Below are 21,846 nucleotides of genomic sequence, written 5' to 3'. Positions count from 1 at the left end.
TTAGCTATTTGCGCATTGAACAAATGCCAGTACATTTATATATTATGCAAACCTCATATCAATAAGCACAATCACTAGAGTATAAAACAATAAAGTTATATACATTTCAGAGTGTGAATTGGTTCTAACACACTCCGTAAAAATGTCAATGGAGACTGATTCAAAACAAACTTGAGATATTCCATTGGCATGTATCTCACGATAAGCAACTCAAGATTCAATCTCTTACAAAAACATTATTTTTGACCCAAAAATAAAAATAAGAGCATTATGCATCCAAAAGAAAGGGGCTGCCTCAAATTTGGCCAAGCAAAATTCAACATTATAACTTTGATAGCGTTTGTTCCTAAAGCCTTACAATTGGTGAAAAGTTGCTTCTAGGTCTAAGCTTACCATTCTAAATAAAATAATTTCATTACTAACATATTCCAATTTCCAACATATACACAGTAGCTCCGCATCAAATGACTATATAGTACACTCACCTCATATCAAAATTTTAATGAATTAGAGAATAATCTCAAACCAAACCGAATGAGGAAATTGTACTTACAAGGCCTTCAATCCTACATCTCGAGAAAATATAGGTAGTGCCATTAAGCAACATACCTCATTTAAAAATGAATATTAGATCAACTCTACAAGTAATCTATGCTGCTGCTTATCCTCCTTCTTTTTCCTCTTCCTCTAGAAGCAATCTAGGCTGCTTCTCCTCCACCTCCACCTCCTCCTCTTTCTCCTGGTCATCCTCTTCCTCCTCCGATGCTTCCTGCAACCACTGAAACAGAGAAGAAAATTTCCTGTAAAGATCAATGGAAGTGAATTTCACTACAATTCTAACACAAGGTGAAATGACAGATAATTTGAATATTTACCCCTATCAGGACTATGACCTGCAGAACCATATCTTCATAAGTTGATCGAACAAACCAATGTCTTGGCAAGTAAAATGAGAACAAAAATCTTTAAAAAAGGCACATTCTCTTAAAATATCTCCTTACAAATGCCAAAACACTAAATTAATGAGACAAAAGAATAGATCCAACAAAAATTGCCCTGGGTCAAACTGAATGACATAACATATAGCACCTAAGCAAGGCAACTATATGACATCCCGAAAACAGTAATTAGGGTAATGGTGCATTTCAGAAATAACAATCTTGGAATTATCCATGTATAAAATAAGTTCAAAGATATTTCCTGTAGGGAAACTAAAAAAGAGTTCCACGTATCTTTAGTCTTCTATAAATCTGTGTCAAAAGTGCTGAAAAGTATGAACAGAACAATGTTGAAAGTCGTTAAAAATCTACCATAAGGTTCTTTCATGTTCTAGGATGCTGAAAATGTCAGTACAGTATAACAGCAAAAATGATAACCTATAGTGCTGCAACAACTCAACCAGCATGTTGGTTTTCCGATATGATATGATCTCTAACAATCCTAGGCATTTGGTCTTACATTGCATCCTAAACTCGGGGCCTCATAAATGAGTGGAAAGTTTTAAAGTTCCATCAAGATAGTATTAAGTTCAACAAGATTATTGCAAAGTGCCAACAAAGCTGTGATTTTGTGTCCTGACTTAAATATATACAATAAAACCGCATGCAATAATTTCTTGTCACAACAACCCAACTGCGACTTTCATTAATTCACATGATAAATGTTGCATTATACCATGATGACTATTCTAATAACCTATGTTGCATGAGTTTCTGGAACGTGGGAACTTTGGCAACTTGGGTACGGGTGTCGGGAACGGCTAGAGGTTTCCCCAAAATTTACAGGAAACGGTTAATCAGGAGCGGTAATATTATATAATAAAAAAATTAAAAATATAAAAATATAAAATTTTTTTTTTAATTATATAATTTATAAAACAATAAAGATTTAATATTGAATCAAAATATTCAAATATTAAAATCAATTTAAATATATAAATAATAAATATATAATCTCTCTTATATATAAATATATTCTTTGGGTGTCTCTCTCCATGAGTCTCTCCCTTTTATATATATAAAATATTAAAATGTCAAGTTCATTATGACACATGACGAGTCTTTGAAACAATCTGGCTTGAAAATACAAAAAAACAGTTTTACATATGTTTCTCTAGTTGTTCTTAAGAGAAAAAGTAAAGCAAATCTAATGTTTAATCATTGACTGCCACATACAATATGCCCACACAATCTTCTGCGATATATATACATAAACAACAAAAGAAATACTCATCAGCATGACATCCCAAATATCGCCCTTACATTGAGGTGCCACACACTTCCTTAACCCATCAAGAGATTGCTCTAGTTTCTCAATTAAGGATATCGGTGTTAAGGATGTCTTTGGCCTTTCTTCCTGCAAAGGTTTCAACTTAGGCTCATGTTTTGTGGGCAGTTCAACATATTTCTCTACAGACTTTGTATTCCCCAACCCCAAGGAACACCGGAACTCCAAAAATAAGTCTTCAAAGCTCCTAGAACTTTCCCAAGCTCCCATTGCAGCTCCCGCTGAAAAGGGAATGTTCCCATACAGTTCCAAAGCTCCCGGGAGCACGGGAACCATTGGAATGGGTTTCCCAACTCTTGGGAGTGGTTCCTGTGTAACAAAGCTAATAACAAATGTTATAACCTCTAATACACTATATCACTCACCTCGTCTAAAATTTAAGCAACAAAATGAAATATCCTGAAAAGTTGAAAGTTTACCATCTGCAAAGGATTACATCAGGTATAAAATTAGAGGACTCGCCTCAATTAAGCGAAAGATGTGCTCAAGAGACTCAACAAGAAGTAGCACAGTCAACTAAATTGCCCAAAAAACAAAGTTAGATTTTTAAGCCAACTAATCTGGTTCTCCACATTTCCCCCATCATTTCACCTCCAGGTCTTGTTAAACAATCATGATATTCAGTGCACTGTTTTTGCAAACACTGAACTGATAATGTCACCACCTAAGGCAAATGCACAAATCAAGATATTCACTCAATGAGAGATTTGTACAGTTTATAGTTTTCTCTATTTCATTGTGGTATATGGCAGTCCGACCTGAACTGAATTCTAAATAAGAACCACAGAAATAACTCTACAAAGATTGGTGCTTATGCACTCTACATCTTTGCAATGGACACCTCTGCCAAATGTTGCAAATGATCACATTTACATCCAGCCTACTTTAAACATTGTTGCAAACAAAAACATGTAAATTTTGATGTCCACAAGTATATCTTCAAATAAATTTCCATAAAAATTACATTTGAACCTGTTACCTGTTACCACTCAAACCAGCATGGGACCTAAAAGGGGTTCCTAAGAGGGCAACTGCTAGGTTAAGGGCAACGATGGAGGCTTAGCCCACTGTCACCACAACTAAGTCTCCCTGCTCTTTATGGACTTTCACCGATGGGAGGAGTCCCGATAGTGCAGCGATCACCTCTAAAGTATATGTCAATGGATAGGCAGAAAGCGACCCTGGAAACCCTTACCCAAGGATGGAGTGAAGAATGGAACTTGCTTGCTCTTTAAGCAAGGGACTTGGTCCTCCAGGAGTAAAGGGTGAGGATTGGAGGGTTGAGGGAGGAGGAATAGGCTTATAGACGAGGTTCTCAATCCCTATAATCCTTGACAAATAATCTCTATTGAGAAGTGGGACCACACAGGGCCAAGTGGACCCAGTCCAGGTTCGGGGATGGAATGTAGCAACCAATGATGTTCCTATCTTGGACAAGGTGAAAGGACATGACCAAACAAGAATATTTACTTCAAAAGGTTGAATTGGTCCTGTTGAGGTCTAGCCTTGGGGATGCCTAGGCAAAATTCAATCCTAGAGCTAGGGCTTGGGATTCCCAAAGATTCCACTGTTAGAATTGCCTCAAATTTGGAGAGGGAAGGGAGCCACCAGCGTAGTAGCTTGTAGGAGATTGAAATTTTTCCTTGAGTCAATTCCCAGGAAATTGATGCCCTAAGTGACCTAATGGGGCTATACCTAGTGAAAAAGGGTAAAAAGAGGGTCAAAATGATCACCCTTTTTGAGGGATCAATGCCTAATTCACTTTGGGATATGGAGTCAAGGATGATGTAGAGTAAGAACTTGGTTTCTTGATCAAGGAGGCCCAGATAGTCACCTTCATCCAATGCTGAGAGAAAGAAAAGAAAAGTGACCTTCAAGCATTTATACTTCAAAGCAAATGATGCAAGCTTATCAAGACAAACAATCTCTAGGACATTTCATTCATATAACATTGGTTCATACATTAAATTAGCTAAAACATGCTTAATTCCACATTTCAATTATGTAGCAACTAGCCCTAATTTTAGCAGTATGCGGCAACAAGAATAACAACGTCAAAACTCACTTACAACGATATAGAATATATCCAACCAGCATTTTGTTTGCAAGACAAAGCTCCAAGACAAGAAAAATAGCCCAAATCCATACGTAAAAATTCATCCATCTCCAAAAAATATCCTCCAAGGAAAAAAAGTGAAGTTCTCTATGATTAGAGAGGTCCCAAGTCAAGTGATGATCCAACTGAGTGTATCTAACATCAATATATAGCCTCCTAAGGAGTTTGAATTGGCCTATGGGCCTACATTAGCCCCTAATGATAAAATAATGTGCAAATAAAACCCCTAGTGGTGACAAGCCCACCAAACTAGCTCACAAGTGTAAAAATAAGCCTCACAAGGGGCCAAATAATAATATGTACATGTCCTAGGGCCCTCCAAAGGCCTAATAATGTCCTAAAGTGCCATACTGAGGAATAAATTCCTCGGAATATCATGGACAAGGGGTTGACCCCTAGTTCTCCAAGCAGTAGACCTATGGTGCTCCCAGTGGGTCTGAGGGCACATAAATGACCCCATGGGTCTCCATATGAATCGGAGATGCCTATAGATCCTCTGCAAGGGTCTGGGAATGAATGCTATCATGACATCGTACAAGTTTTGGGACACCTTCCAAGTGTGTAGGGCTCTTGTGGGGACCTGCTGGGTAAAATGTGCCAAGCATATCACCATCATCCAAAAAGTGGATCGCTAGTAGTCTCTGAGCATCGATAAAGATCCATGGAGTGTTGTCCGCTGCTGTGGAGACCAATGGCTCTCGATGCACACCCTATATTTGCCAATGTAGACCTCTGGGGTTAGGATCCTGTTTAGGGAGACCAAACCCAAATGGAAACCACCTTTAATACTGCATAAGATCCCAATGTGTCCCCTAGGTTTCCAGTACAACCAATTATTTAAATAATCGAGTAAAAGAGTTTACAAATCATGGATAACAAAGTCGACACTTCATAATGGCATGCCCTTCCGTAGTGGGCTTTGGCATGTGCTAGTGTCTCCAAGCTTCAAAGAGGTTAACCAAGTACCGTAATAGGTGGTTTCAGCACTTAAAGGAGATTGTATATCCAAGGTACATACCTCTAACAGGGGTGGCAAGTGATAAATAAGTGGAATGGAATAAGGAATGAGAAGGGCAACCCTGGGCCACATATTGGGGCATAAGGGTAGTTGGATAAGGAGAAGCCCACACTTGGGTATGTAATGTGTAGGAGGGAGCAATTGTGGTACACCAGGTGCCTCGACCTTGATTTTTCCACCCTTTATATGCTTTTTGCCTTTTATGAATTTTCTTTCATTAACTACTTGGGCCTCAAAGGCAAGAGCATAATGTGTAAGATATACCAGTGATTACCCCCTTTTAGGTAAGGCGAGTCATTGCCCCCCAGGGGTTGGGACAATCATGGGTTCCTGAATGATAAGGAGGCTCATTTAGGATATATGGAACCAAGGTGATGACCATGGATTGGGGTAGAGCTCATGTATTTCCTTTTGCCCACTTGCTAATTATTTTAGTCCCAACCATCTTTTGCATTTTGTGGTACAATTTCTTGTTAAATGTTGCCAATTATGGTTTTTTTCTTTTCTTTTAGCTGCTTCAACCTCTAGGCATCATTCTAGGCCTGACCCAAGGTGGGGGCAAGGGGGTAGGGAGGCTGGCCCTATGTGGAACCAGCATGGAAATGTGGACCAGGTGGGAGAAATGATCAATGGGGTATAGTGAGCAAAATGATAGAAATATATGCGGATAAAGGAGCGAGACCACACACAAAAAGTCGGGGTTTCCCAAGTATTACCACCCTAGAACCAAATGGTTAATAAAGGAGATCCCACAGGACTAAGATCCAAGGGTAACATCCAAAAGAGATCAAGGGGACAAGAGCACAAACTAAGCCCACCCTTTTTGCCAATCCCCCCATCAATCCATACCCAGAAGTAACCATGATAAGTAAACCCAATACTCAATTACCAAATGCCAAGACATACTTTTAGATTAGGGAGGCCCGCCTTCAATACAGGTGGTTGAGGGACCACATGGCTAGCTCAGGTGGCAGAGTAATGGCACAACGAACTAGTAGGAGGCTGCAAGGGGTTGTTGGTTGTCAGATGAGGTTCATCATGGAGAAAAATTTACCCTGGGGATATCACCCACGAAGTGGTGGGTAACATTACCCACCACCTTGTGGGTAATATCCATAGGAGAATTTTTCCTAAGATGATCTTCAGCCGGCAGCCCCTTGCAGCCACCAGATAGCTCAATGTGCCATTTTTTTCCGCCATCTGAGACAACGATATGGTCCCTCGCCCATCCGTTATGATGTTTGAAGGTGGGCCTTCCAACCCCGAAGGTATGGCTTTTCATTGTGAAGTTGCGTATTTTTGTTTACTTATCATGGACAATTTTTGGGCATAGATTAGTGGGATTCGGTAGAAAGAGTGAGCTTGGTCTGTAGTCCTATCTCCTCTGTCCAATTGGATGTTTAACCTTGTATCCTAGTCCCATGGGATCTCCTCTACTGGCTACTAAGCTTTAGTTGTGGCACTACATGGGAAACCCCGATTTTGGTCATGTGGTCCCACATCCCATTTCCATATGGATCACTCCCCTCCGCTCATTATAACCCCATTCATCACTTTTCCCATCTAGGTCAACAAGGAGTTAGCCTCCCCTTCCCCTTGTCCACACCTTGGGTCGGGCTTGCAGAATGCCCCAGAAGTTGATGCAACTAAAACGAAAGTTAAAAGCATAATTTGGCCACTCTCAACAGGAAATGCACCATAAAATGCAAAAGATGGTCGGGACATACAAATTTAGCACGTGGGCAAAATCCAAACGTGAGCTCTACCCCTATCATTATGGCCATCACCTTGGTTCCTAGGGCCTCTCGTACTGGCCCTGTTACCGCTAAAACTAGCAGGGGACCTAAAGGGGATTCCTAAAAGGCCAAATGCTAGACCAAGGGCAACTAATGGAGACTTAGCCCACTGTCACCTCAGTTAAGGCTCCCTACTATTTACAGACTTTCGCCGATGGGACGAGTCTCAGTATATATCGAGTCACAAATGAAGGAAAAATCAACAAATTGATATAAAGTGACCCAAGCAATCCCTTTCTAGAAGGGAGTCAAGAATGGAGCTTGCTTGCTTTCTAAGCAAGGTACAATATCTTCTAGGAGAAGGATGTGAGTATTTGAGGGTTAGGTTTAAGGAATATGACTTGTGAAAGAGTTTCCCAATCCCTAAAATCCTTATTGAAATTGGTACCCCAAATGATTCTTGAAGAATTGTCCTTCCAAAGGAGTGGGACCACACGAGACTAAGTGGACCTAGCCGAGGTTAGGAGGCAAGAATCTAGCAAGCAATGATATTGTTAACCCAGACAAGGAGGGGAAAGGATCAAAGCAAGAATTTTTACTTAAAGGTGTCAAATCGATCCTATGAGGCACTAGCCATGGGGAGGCCAAGGCAAACTTTGATCTCGAAGCTAGGGCTTGGGTTATCTCACAACTTCACCTTAGCATGGCTTCAAAATTGGAGGAGGCCTTGAGGACACACCAACATAGGAGAGGCTTGGAGATCGAACTTTTTGGAGGGCTACTTTGTTGGGAAAGTGATGCCCTAGGTGAACAAACTTGGCTAAACCTAGAAAAAAAAGAAGAGAAAAACGTGAAGAAATAGGTTTCAAGTGACCACCTTTTGATGGATCAATGCCTAATTCCTCTTGGGGATATGGAGACAAGGAGAACTATGGAGATGGATCTCATCTCTTGTTCAAGGAGGCTCTCAAAGTCAACTTCATCCAATGTTAAGGGAAAGAGAAGAAAATTGACCTTAAAAGCATTTATACGTCGTTGCAAATGGAGAAGGCTTGTCAAGGTAACTTCGAATTCTAGGATAATTCGTTCATCAAACATGGCCCATACATTAAGATAAGATATTTAGAGACATAATTCCACATTGATGTCGTAAATGCACGCAGCAACTAGCCCTAAAATAGAGAAAAAATCATGATTAATGTATGCGGCAAAGTCAAAGAAAATAGCGTCCAAATTGTACTTGCATGTAAGAGAATATATCCAACCATCAACACATTTGAAATATAAGAAGCTCCAAGATAAATCCACACATCAAAATTCATCCATGATCCAAAAATATCCTCCAAGGAAAAAATATGTGAAATTCTCAAGAGAGAGAATGATCCAAGTCAAGTAATGATGATCAAATGAACTCATCTCACTTGTATTTATACACTAATGAGGAGTTCGAATTAGTCTCCTAGGCCTACATAAGCCCCAAAAATAAAATAATGTGCTAATAACCGAATTTTTGGTGACAAGCCCACCAAACTAGCTCACAAATGAAATGATACGCCTCTTAAGAGGTCAAATGATAAACAATACATGTCGTAAGGCACACCAAGAGGCCTGATGAGGTCCATAGGTGCTAGAATGAAGAATGGGACCCTCATAAGTGATGGACAAGGGGTTAGCCCCTTGTTCTTCAAACAATAAACCTATGGTGCTCCCAATGAGTGTGGGGGCACAATAAATAACCTCATGGGTCTCCAAATGAGTCAAAGATGCTTGTAGATCATCTGTAAGGGATATGATGATGATGTAGGTGATGCCACATCATCCTACAAGTCTTGGGTCAGCTGCCAAGTGCATAGTACATCAGTGGGGCCAGCTGGGCAAAGGTGAACCAAGTGCATCTTCCTTGTCCAATAGGTGAATCTCGAGCAATCTTTGAACATCCTCAAGGATCCATGGAGTGTTGTCTACTGCTGTGGAGGCCCATGGCTCTCAACACACACGCTACATGTGCCAATGTGGCCCTCTACGGGGTTAGGACCCCATATAGGGAGACCAAACCCAAGATGGAGACTATCTGCAATTCTGCTTAAAATCCAATGCATCCCCTAGCCTTCTAGTACAACAAGTCATTTGAGAAATCAAGTAAATGAGCTTACCAACCATGGACCATAGGTGGGGACTTCATAATGGCCTGCCTTTCCATAATGGGCTTCGAGTTGTCCCAGTGTCTCCCAAACTCCAAATGGGTTTAACCAAGGATCCGATTAGGTGGTTTCTACTTCTAGAGGGGATAATATGTTCAAGGTACATCCTTTTTAAAAGTGGCGGTATGTGATAGAGAGGTGAATGAAGTAGGGGATGAGAAGGGGCAGCCCTGGGCCACATGTTGGCGTGAAAAGGTAGATAATAAAAGGGAAGCCCACACTTGGATTTATAATGTATAGGAGGGAGAAATCTTGGAAAATGAGGTACCCCGACCTTGATTTTTCCACCCTTCTTTTTATACCCTTTTCCTTTTTATGATTTTTCTTTGATTAAATACTCGTCGCTGAAGGGGTAAGAGCATGATGTATAAGAGGTAGCAATGGATAACCCCTTTCAAGGTAGGGCAGTTCATTGCCCACTAGGGGTTGGAACAATCATAAGTTCCTATATGATGAAGGAGGCTCATGGAACTTGTAGGAACCAGGGTGATGGCCATGATGATGGGGTAAAACTCATGTATTGGCTTTTGCCCACGTGCTAAATGTGTTTGGCCATATTTTGTATTTTGTGGTACATTTTCCTATTGAATGTGGCCAATTATGCATTTACTTTTATTTTTGTCCACATCAACCTCTGGGGCATCATTCCAGGTTTGACCCAAGGTGTGGGCAAGGGGAAGGGGAGAGCTAACCCTATGTGGACCCAGTAGACGAATGTGGACCCAGGTGGGAGAAATGATGAATGGGGTAATAATGAGTGGAAAGGGGGTAATATATACGAAAGAGGGAGCGAGAACACGCAACCAAAATCGAGGTTTCCTGTAAAATACCAACCCTAAAGCCAAATGGTCAGTAAAAGAGATCCCACAGAACTAGAATCCAAGGTTAATATCCAAAAGGGGTCTAGGGGACAAGAGCACAGACCTAGCCCATCCTTTCTGCCTAATCCCCCCATTAATCCATGCCCAGAAGTGTCCATGATAAGCAAACTACAATACTCAATTACCCAATGACAAGGCATACCTTTAGGTTTAGGAGGCCCACCTTCAAACATACGATCATGACAGATGGTTGAGGGACCACATGGCTGGCTCAAGTGGTCGAGAAGTAAAACAATGAGCTATTTGGTGGCTTGCAAGGGGTTGTTGGCTGCAGACTGAGGACTATCTTCGAAAAAAATTTCTCCTAGGGATATCACCCACAAAATAGTAGGTAACTAGCCTTTTACATCATTAAAGAACCCATGATTGTACCAACCCCTGGGGGGCAATGAACTGCCCCACCTTAAGGCGTTATTTACTGGTATATCTTACATATCATGCTCTCATCCCCTAGAGCCCCGAGCAATTATAAAAGAAAAATAAATCAAAGGCAAAAGGCATATGAGGAAGTGTGTAAAAACAAAGCTCGGGGTAACTCATGTACCATGATTGCTCCCTCCTACATTTATACACCAAAGTGTCGGTTTCCCCTATTATAGCTACCCTTGTATTGTGGCATGTGGCTTGGAGCCTTCCCCTTATGCCCCCATTCCATTCCATCATTATATCACATGCCAACTACCATTTGATGGATGTACCATGGACATGTCATCCCCTCTAAAGACTGAAACCACCTAATAGGGTCCTTGGTTAACATTCTTCTTGAACTTTGAGACACCTGTACATGCTAAAGCCTCTTACCGCTCAAACTAGAAGGGGACCTAAAGGGAAAATGCTAGACCAAGGGCAACAAATGGAGACTTAGCCCACTGTCACCTCAGCTAAGGCTCCCTACTATTTACAGACTCACTGATGGGAGGAGACCTGGTATGTTATAGAGTCACCAATAAAGGATAAAACAATAAGTGGATATGGAGTAACCCAAATAATCCCTTTCCAGAAGAGGTTGAAGGATAGAACTTGCTTGCTTTCTAAGCAAGGTACAATGTCTTCTAGGAGATGGATTGGAGGATTTGAGCGTTAGGTTTAGAGAATGTGACTTGTGAAAGAGTTTCCTAATCCCCAAAATCCTTATTGAAATTGGTATCCTGGATGGTTCTTGAAGAATTATTTTTTCAAAGAAATGGGACCACAGGGGACCTAGTGGACCCATCCTAGGTTAGGAGGTAAGAGTTTAGAGCCCAATGATGTTCTTAACCTGGACAAGAAGGGAGAAAGGATCATAGAAAGAATTTTCACTTAAAGGTGTTGAATTGGTCCTAAGAGGCACTAGCCTTGGGGATACTAGGGGAAAGTTTGATCTCGGAGCAAGGGCTTGGCTTTTCTCACAACTCTACCATTAGAATAGATTCAAAATTGGAGGCCATGAAGAGACACCAACGCAGGAGAGGCTAGGAGATCGAACATTTTCGGGGGCTATTTTCTCGGGAAAATGATGCCCTAGGTGACCCAACATGGCTAGACCTAGGAAAAGGTAAAAAAGAGTTGACTTTAGGTGACCACTTGTTGGTAGATCAGTGCCTTAGTCTTGGGAGAATGGAGTCTATAATAAATATGAATGAAGACCTTGGTTCTTAGTCAAGGAGGCCTCAAGACTACCTCGCTAGCATTCTAGGGCAAAGAGAACCAATCTTGCAGCTTTTATACTTTGATGTGCAAAAGATGATCGCTTATCACGATGAATTCGTTGATAGAATTATCCCTAGCAGATTTCATTCAAATTCCATTGCCCACACATTGAAAGATGCTATATATGCACAAAATTCCACAATTTAAGCAGTAAATGTATGCAGCAATTAGCCCTAAAAATAGCGAATATCCCAATCCAATGTGTATGACAAAGCAAAACAACAATGGCATTAAAAGCATGTACTTACATGTAATAGAACATATCCAACCATCCACAATTTGACAATAGAGAAGCTCCAAGATAAGATAAACCAAATCCACACATCAAAATTCATCCATAAATCTCTAATTCATCCTCCAAGAAAAAGTGTGAAATTCTCAAGAGAGAGAAGAGATCCAATCCAAAGTGATGATGAGAAAATGAACTCATCTCACTTGTATTTATAAACTAATGAGGAGTTCGAAATAGTCTCCTTGGCCCACATAAGCCCCAAAAATAAAATAATGTGCTAATAATCTAACTTTTGGTGACAAGCCCACCAAACTAGCTAACAAATGCAAGAATAAGCCTCTTAAGAGGTTCGCTGATGAATAATACATGTCGTAGGGCCCTCCAAGAGGAATGATGAGGTCCATGGATGCCATAATGAAGAGTAGGACACTCAAAAGTGATGGACAATGGGTTGCTCCCTTGTTCTCCAAACATTAAACCTATGGTGCCCCCAATGGGTGTGGGGGCACAATAATAACCTCATCGGTCTCCAAATTAGTCGAAGATGATTGTAGATCATCTACACTGGCTCTAATGATGGTGTAGTAGATGCCATATCATCCTACAAGTCCTGGGTCAGCTGCCAAGTGCATGGTACATTTGTGGGGCCAGTTGGGCAAAGGTGAACCAGGTGCATCTTCCTTGTCCAATAAGACTATCTCAAGCATCTTTGACCATCCTTGGGGATCCATGGAGTGTTGTATACTACTGTGAAGGCCCATGGCTCTCGACAGACACCCTACATGTGCCAATGTAGCCCTCTCGAGGATTAAGACACCGTATAGGGAGACCAAACCCAAGATGGAGACCATCTGCAATCCTGCATAAGATCCAATGTGTCCCCTAGCCTCCCAGTACAACAAGTCATTAGAGAACTCGAGTAAATGAGTTTACCAACCATGGACCACAGGTGGGGAATTCATAATGGCCTACCCTTCCATAATGGGCTTTGGGATGTACCAATGTCTCATAAACTACAAATGGGGTTAACCAAGTATCCTATTAGGTGGTTTCTACTTCTAAAGGGAATAACATGTTCAAGGTATATCCTTCAAGAGGTGGTCGCATGTAACAAATAGGTGAATGAAGTAGGGGATGAGAAGAGGTAGCCTTGGGCCACATGCTAGGGTACAAGGGTAGCTAATAAAAGGGAAGTCCACACTTGGGTTTATAATGTATAAGAGGGAGCAATCATGGTACATGAGGTGCTTTGGCCTTGATTTTTCCACCTTTCTTTAAGGAGCAATCGTGGTACATGAGGTGCTCCGGGCTCAAGGGGTAAGAGAATGATGCATAGATATAGCAGTGAATACCCCCTTTTAAGGTAGGGCAGTTATTGCCTACTAGGGGTTAAGACAATCATGGGTTCCTATATGATGAAGGAGGCTCATAGAACCTGTAGGAACCAGGGTGATGGCCATGATGATGGGGTAGAGCTCATGTATTGGCTTTTGCCCACGTGCTAAATGTGTTTGTCCTAACCATCTTTTGCATTTTGTGGTAAATTTTCTTGTTGGATGTGGTCAAATATTCTTTTATCTTTCCTTTTAGCTGCATCAACCTCTAGGGCATCATTCCAAACCTGACCTAAGATGTGGGCGAGGGGAAGTGGTGAGCCAACCCTATGTGGACCCAGTGGAGGAATGTGGACCCAGATGGGAGAAATGATGAATGGGGTAATAATGAGTGGAAAGGGGGTAATATATGCGGATAAAGGAGCGGGACTATGCAACCAAAATCAGGGTTTCCTGTGAAATACCACCCCTAAAACCAAATGGTCATTAAAAGAGATCCCACGGGACTAGAATCCAAGGTTTATATCCCAAAGGGGTCTAGGGGACAAGAGCACAGACCTATCCCATTCTTTCCGCCGACCCCCGTCCAAATTAATCCATGCCCAAAAGTGTCCATGATAAGAAAACTACAATACTCAATTACCAAATGACAAGGCATACTTTTAGGTTTGGGAGGCCCATCTTCAAACATATGATCATGGAAAATGGGTGAGGGACCACATGGCTGGCTCAGGTGGCAGAGAAATGGCACAATGATCTAACTAGTGGCTGTAAAGGGTTGTTGGATGCCGAATAATGACCATCTTGGAGAAAAAAAATCTCATAGGGATATCACCCACAAAATGGTAGGTAACAAAGCCCACTATGGAAGTGCATGCCACTACGAAGTGTCCACTTGATTCCATGATTTGTAACATCTTTTACTCGATTACTCTATTGATTTGTTGTATTCGAAGGAAAGGGGACGCATTGAATCTTATACAAGATTGCAGTGGGTCTCCATTCGGGGTTTGGTCTCCCTATAAGAGATCCAAGCCCTCCAAAGCGTCATATTGGCACTTGTAGGGTGAGCGTTGAGAGCCATGGGCCTCCACCATAGCAAAAAGCAGATGGCCACTTCATGGATCCCTCAGCACCATTCATTGATTGCTTGTGTTCCACCTTTTCGGATGAGGATGATGCACCTGGACCACCATGCCCAATCGGCTTCAGACTTGAACCACACACTTCGCAAATGTTCAAGGGCCCAGTTGAGGATGTGTCTCACCATGGGAGACAGAGGGAAGGCTTATGCCATCATTCTAGCCCTTACAGACGGTATACAGGCATTATCAGTCCACTTGGAGACCAATGAGGATGTCATTCTATCCCCACACCCACTTGGAGACACCACATTTGATTTGTTTGGATATCAAGGGGCCACCCCCTTGGTCACTATGTTTGGAGCCTATTCTCTCACCTTGGCACACTTTGGACTCCACTAGGCCTCTTCAAGGGCCCAACGACTTGTTGTATTTACTATTTTTCCCTCTTGAGTGGCTTATATTTGCATTATCGAGCTATCTTGGTGGGCTTGTCACCAAGTCATGTCATTATTGTACATTATTTTATTATTTGGGGCTTAATTAGGCCTAATTAAGAAAATCGAACTCTTTAGAAAGGATATTAATTGATGAGAGCTCATTTGAATCTCATCATCACTTGGATTTGCATCATTTGTTTCTTCTGGAAATTTCGCTAGCCCTTTTGATGGACGAATTGGAGATTTAATGCATTTCGATGTTTGGAAGAGCTTAAATTTTGTCTTGGAGCATCGATTTTCTTGCATCTTGGTGATTGGAATAATTTCGCTACACTTGTGAGTACTCTTTCGTTTTTATCTTGTGATTTTGTCTAAGGAAATAATCTATGAAATATTTTCGTTCATGAAGTTGCTAATTTGTCTTTGTGAGGATTTTTCATGTGAATATTGGGAAGTATTGTGAATTATTGTCCTAGGGGTACATGAGTTTTCATTATTTTCCTTGATAAGTCATCATTTTGCAACATTAAGAAGTGTAAATTTCCTTTGTAACCTAGTTGTTGCTAAGGCCATACGAAGCTGTTGGGGAACTCCTTAGTTGGAATTACGCCTATCTAAGCATTGATTTCATTAGACTTCATTCTCCCAATTGGCTAGGCACTCATCTAGTCCTAAGGTGATCACAAAAGAATATTCTTCTCACCTCTCTTCCTCTTTTCTAAGCCCTAACCTAGTAGGCATCCTAGGGCATCATCTTAAAATCATTTCTAGCAATCGAAAATCCTTGAAAATTGGTCAACTACTTCGTTGGGGTCTTCTAGAGAGGTCCTCCAAATTTGAGGTCAATCCCACAGTGGAATCTCAAGATATTTCAAGCCCTAGCTTGAAGATTGTTCTCCTCCCTAAGTCCCCTTTGGTTAGTGGCTTCATTAGCATCATTACACTCAAATTCAAAGAGAACACAATTTTCTTGCTCTTATTCTCCTCCCTAATTTGGTCAAGACCATTAATTTGTTGCTTAAATCCAAATCCTTGACCTTGTTTGGGCCCACCTAGGCTTCTTTGTGGTCCCACTACTTTATAACTTCAGCAACCCTCTTATTCTAAGATTCCTTGATCTCAGGCACCTCTTTTCAAGTAATACTCCTCAAACCCTATGTCTAGGTATCCTCTTAGCCCTTCTAAGAGAGCCATCCATCTTGCTTCTATAGCAAGTAAGCCCATTATTTGAGCCTCCCCAGTAGATAGGCTTTAGGAATCACTCTACATCCTAGTGATTCCTCTCATACCAAGACTCCTGCCATCGGTGAAAGTTCGTAAAGAGCAGCTGAGGTGACAATGGCTATTGCTCCATTGTTGCCACTTGACCTAGTAGTTGCTCTATAGGATCCCCTCCTAGGACCCCCCGCTAGTTTGAACGGCAATATTTTTGGTGTCATTTCCGGGGGCACGAGACGTGCATCTTGTTCCCCATACGACAATATTGACATATCATTCTTGGCGACTCCATTGGAAGAACGAAGCCCTAGTTCTTCATTGAAATTCAAATTCAATGCATGTAGGGTGAAGCAAGCATTTGTTAAATCAATTTCATTCACCCTATTGAGACCCATGTCATTCATTTATAAAGCCCAGCAACATGTTGACCACATATATTCCCACCCTAGACATGACAAGGAACCTATAGTATCCCACATCGAAATGCATGAAGAATATGCCAATGTTCAATGGGGATCCACATTCCATAGCTAATCACGTTGTAAGGTTCATAAGGTATGTTTCAAGGCAAAATATAACTCAAACTTGTGACCAAATGGAATTGTTTATCCTATCCATTGCGCCCCAAATACCGATTGGATTGAGTTATGTGAGCCTAAAAGCATTTCTTCTCTCTCAATCTTGGTTGTCTTACCGATCAAACTAGCAGGGGTCCTAAGAGGGGATCCTATAGAGCAACTACTAGGTCAAGGGGCAACAATGGAGCGATAGCCCAATGTCACCTCAGCTAAAGCTCCCTGCTCTTTACGAATTTTCATCGATGGGAGGAGTCCTGGTATGAGAGGAATCACAATAATAGATGGATCAATGATAAGATATGGGGTGATTCCTAAAGTCTATTCACAATAGAGTCTCAAATAAATAGCTCACTTGCCTGAAAAGCATGGTGATAGGCTCTCTAGAAAGGGTTAAGAGGTCACCTTAGCCTAGGTTTGGAGGATATGACTTGAGAAGGGGCTTCATAGACTTAAGGATCCTTGTGGAGAAATGGATTATATGTAGTCTTTGTGGAACTTGACTTATAAAATTGTGGGACCACAAAGAACCTAAGTGGGCCCAAACTAGTTTCAGGATATGGAATTGATCAACCAAAGAGGGGCTTGACCTAATTAGGGAAGAGAATAGGATCAAAGGACTAATTTTCTTTTGGGATTTGAATGCAATGATCCAAGTGAGGACACTAACCCAAATCCACCTTGGGAAAGAGATGGCCTTATGGCTAGGGCTTGCTATATCTTGGGATTCTACCATTGGATATGCCTCAAACTTGGAGGATCGCTTGAGCAAACTCCAGTGCAATAGTGGACCAAAATTCAAGTGTTTTGTATGGCTACAAGGAATTTTCTTGGTGCCCTATGTGACTTTCTAGGGTTAGGCCTAAAATTGGGAAAAGTGAAAAAAAAAGAGAAGTAAATTAGACCACCAAAGGGATGCGAGGATGAGTGCCTTGCTTCTTGGGCTTAATGGTGACAAGATACACCTAGATCGACAATTTTCGTGAGTTAAGGAGCCCTAATTGACCTTCACTAGCCTCCCAAAGGCAACAACTAGGTTAATAAAGATTTATACTTCAAATTTGCAAAGGACATAAAATATCGAGATCTTTCAACCTAAGAGGTGTCTCTAGGAACATTCACCTAATCCTTCAAAGTGAAATGCATGCATTAAATCACTTATTCAAGGTCTCTAAAAGAATTTCGCATTACTTTAACCCATACAAGAATAATGATAACAGTAACATGCATTAGACAAGTAAGATAACAAGAATAGCATTAAAAGTTCACTTACATGAGAGAGAGAGAGTATATCCATTCATCCACTTTGCATTAGAAAGAAGCTCCAAAGGCAATAGTGAAAATCCAAACACCATAGTGCATCAAGAAAACTCCAAAAAGTTCATCCCACCAACAAGTGCGAAAATCTCTCCAGAGATACTAATCCAATCCAAGTGATGATGAGAGGAATGAATGAGCTTCTCATCAATTTATACAATCGATACAGGAGTTCGAATAGCCTAATTGGCCTAATTAAGCCCCAAATAATAAAATAATGTTCAATAATAACATTCCTTGGTGACAAGCCCACGAAGATAGCTCAACATAGAAAGATAAGCCTCTCAAGAGGGCAAAATAGTAAACATGATGGATCGTTGGGCCATTGAGAAGGCCTAGTCGAGTCCAAAGTGTGTTAAGGTGAGGGAATAGACTCCAAACATAGTGAATAAGGGATTGGCCCCTTGGTATCCAAGCATGTTACATGTGGTGTCCCCAAGTGGATGTGGGGGCACAATGACATCCTCATGGGTCTCCAAGTGGATCGTAATGCATGTAAACCATTTGTAAGGGCTAGGATGATGACATAGGCCCTCCCTTTGTCTCTCGTGGCGAGACACATCCTCATCTGGACCCTACAACCTCTGCCAAGTGTGTGGTACAAGTGTGGAGTCGGCTGGGCATGGTGATCTAGGTGCATCATCCTCATCCAAACGTGGAACACGAGCAATCACTGAATGGTGTTGGGGATCTACAAAGTGCTCTCCATTATGGTGGAGGCCCAAGTCTCTCAACACTCACCCTACAAGTGCCAATGTGACCCTTTGGAGGGAGACCAAACCTCAAATGGAGACCAACTTGTAATCCTGCATAAGATCCAATGTGTCCCCTTGTCCTCTAGTACAACAAATAATTAGAATAATCAAGTAAAAGAGTTTACAAATCATGGAATCAAATGGGCACTTTATGGTGGCATGCCCTTCCATAGTGGGATTTGACATGTCCAAGTTTCTCCAAGCTCAATAAGGGTGTTAACCAAGGACCCTGTTAGGTGGTTTCAGCCATTAATGGTGCTGACATGTCCATGGTGCATCCATCAAGTGATAGGTGGCATGTGATATAATGACAAAATGGGCGGGGATCAGGGGAAGTCTCCAAGCCACATGCCATGGTACAAGGGTAGCTATAATAGGGGAAGCCCACAATAGGGTATATGAGTGCAGCAGGGAGAAATCGTGGTACATACGTTACATCGGCCTTTTTTTTTCCACCCTTCTTAATATGTCTTCTGCCTTTGATTGATTTTTCTTCATAACTACTTGGGGCTCTAGGGAATGAGAACATGATGTGCAGGATACAACAATAGATACCCCCTTTAAGGTGGGGTAGTTCATTACCCACCAGGGGTTGGGACAATCATGGGTTCCTTAATGTGGATGGGGCTCATCTAGGGCCCACAGGAACCAAGGTGATGGCCATAGAAGGGGTAGAGCTCATGTTTGGCTTTTTCCCTTGTGCTAAATGTGTATGTCCTGGCCATCTTTTGCATTTTATGGTACATTTCTAGTTGGGAGTAGCCAAAATATGCTTTTCTCTTTTCTTTTTAGTTGGATCAATGTCTGGGGCATCGTTCCAGGCTCGACCCTAGGTGTGGCCAAGGGGGGAGGGTAACCCTTTGTGGACCTAGATGGGAAATATGATGAATGGGGTTGTAATGAGTGGAAAGGGATATATGCTTTTGGGAAGCGGGACCATGCAACCAAAATGGGGATTTTCATGTATTGACATCCCTAAAGCTAATAGCGAATAAAGCAAATCCCACAAGACTAGGACACAAGGCTAACCACCAAATTGGGTAGAGGAGACAAGAGTACAGCCCTAGGCCCCTAGCCCACTCTTTCCGCCAAATCCCCCCACCAATCCATGCTCAAAAGTGTCCATGATAAGTAAACAAAATTACTCAACTATACCAATGAAAAGCCACAACTTTGGGGTCGAGAGGCCCACCTTCAAACATACGATCATAATGGATGGGCGAGGAACCACATCACTGGCTCAGGTGGCGAAGATAGTGGCACATCGAGCTATTTGGTGGCTCCAAGGGGCTACCAGCTGAGGACCATCTAGGCGAAAAAATTTCTCCTCTGATATCACCCACGGATGGCGAGTAACAGGTTGTGCACTTCCTTTTGCATAGAGGGTCGGGTTTGCAAACTAATGAAGACATATGCCAAATGTTGGACGTTGCCCTTTGGGAGGAGGAAGTTATTAAATATGGTTATGTGCTTGAGGAGGAGTATCCTCATCCTTCTCCAAATTGTCGAGATCAAGTTATTGATGCATACATCGAGGATTGCGACGAAAAAGAGACTCACGAATTGGAAACCCTGTCCTCTGAGGATGATAAAGAAGATTTGGACCCCAAGAACCTCCAGGTGTTGCAAGAAAGGATGATGGAATATGAAGAATCTTGCATGCAGCTTGTGGCTACATATAATTCCAAACATGTTTTCTCCCACTTATATGAACAGTCGAAAAGGCTCTATAATATCAAATGTGAATACAACAAGAACCCTACTAATGCCCTACTCCTTGAAGTAGTCTATCAAACTCATGTAGTCAAGAACTTAGATAGCATTCTTCGAGAAAAGATGAAAGAGGAAGAGTCCTCCCTGCCTAACAAAGAAGAGAATGAATTGTAGCTTAGCCAACATCAAATACATAGTGAAGAATGGGATGATTCTAAGGGAGATCATGATCATCAAATGGATGAAGAATCTATGAGTGATTTTTGGGTTGTTGATTGGGGAATTGGGTATGATTATAAAAATGAAGGCCCCATAGTATCTCAAATCCATAAGAATGAGCCCAAGGAAGAAGAAAATGCTCCACCCCTTTCGATTAACAATATTGGTCCTTGTGAAGCCCTACCTAATGATTGGAAAGGTCTCTTCTTTATGTTTCAATATGACAATAATTTAGCCAAAGGAGGACTTTCCACCAGTGTGGTTAATTCCAATAGCCCTTGTGCAAAAGGGAATAAGAAAGATGGGTCCCTTAGCCATGCCACCAATAAAGGGGATTTCTTCATGTTTGAGCAACCCTCCCCTTCTTATGTTCCTGGCCCTGAAATAGACATTTGTGAGGAGGCTCATTCCCCTAGTTTTGATCAAGAGCTAGTTTCCCCTATGAAAAATGGAGAATCATGGTTTTTCCCCAAATACAATGATGGTTCCACCTCTTGTTTTCCCAATAACCAAGATAATATCATCCTAAATGTGTCTGAGTCATTCACTCCTTCTTACCCTGAGGATGATAGGCCTGAGATAGTTCTTCATCAAAGGTTCATGTACTTGATCATTGACATTTCCATCTTCTGGTTAGAGGAACAAATTCAGTCCTCTCGATTGGTGTCTTTCCCTTCTTCCAAGGTTCCTTTCTATGACATATGGGTCTCTTATTTTCCCACCTCCCGCTCTCATAATCCCTCATATTATTCTTCCTATTTGTGTTTGTGGATTCGTCGCGTAAATAATCATAGAGCATGTGTTCTTATACTAATCAATTAACAAGTTGGTTGCATTGGGTCTCTAATTACACTTGGCACTTCCATAAAATAATATGCTTGTTAGAGTAGGATGCATTGCATGTTGATTTTTCATTAGAAATAACATCATATGATATTATCATTAACTGCATAATGCATTTAGATTAAATTTGCATAAAATTTCTTGTTGATTTATATGGCATAATATGAACATGGGTGATCATAAGACGCCAC

The 21,846-nt window shown here is 41.4% G+C and overlaps 1 protein-coding gene across 1 annotated transcript in view; it reads right to left on the bottom strand.

Moving 5' to 3' along the window:
• Nucleotides 1-291: 291 nt before the first annotated feature.
• LOC149167775 (uncharacterized) overlaps nt 292-21,846 on the bottom strand; it is a 381,496-nt gene continuing 359,941 nt past the window's right edge. Inside the window, 1 exon segment of the mRNA XM_089433143.1 lies at nt 292-778. Within this exon segment, the coding sequence (XP_089289269.1) occupies nt 662-778 (117 nt within the window). The 3' untranslated portion in view covers nt 292-661.

The sequence above is a fragment of the Pinus tabuliformis genome, chromosome 5_1 (genome assembly GCF_031772625.1).
Source record: "Pinus tabuliformis cultivar Carrire ecotype Pingquan chromosome 5_1, CPIR1, whole genome shotgun sequence".
NCBI lineage: Eukaryota > Viridiplantae > Streptophyta > Pinopsida > Pinales > Pinaceae > Pinus > Pinus tabuliformis.
Note: the sequence above shows the minus strand (reverse complement) of the source record. Positions and strands in the feature narration are given on the sequence as shown.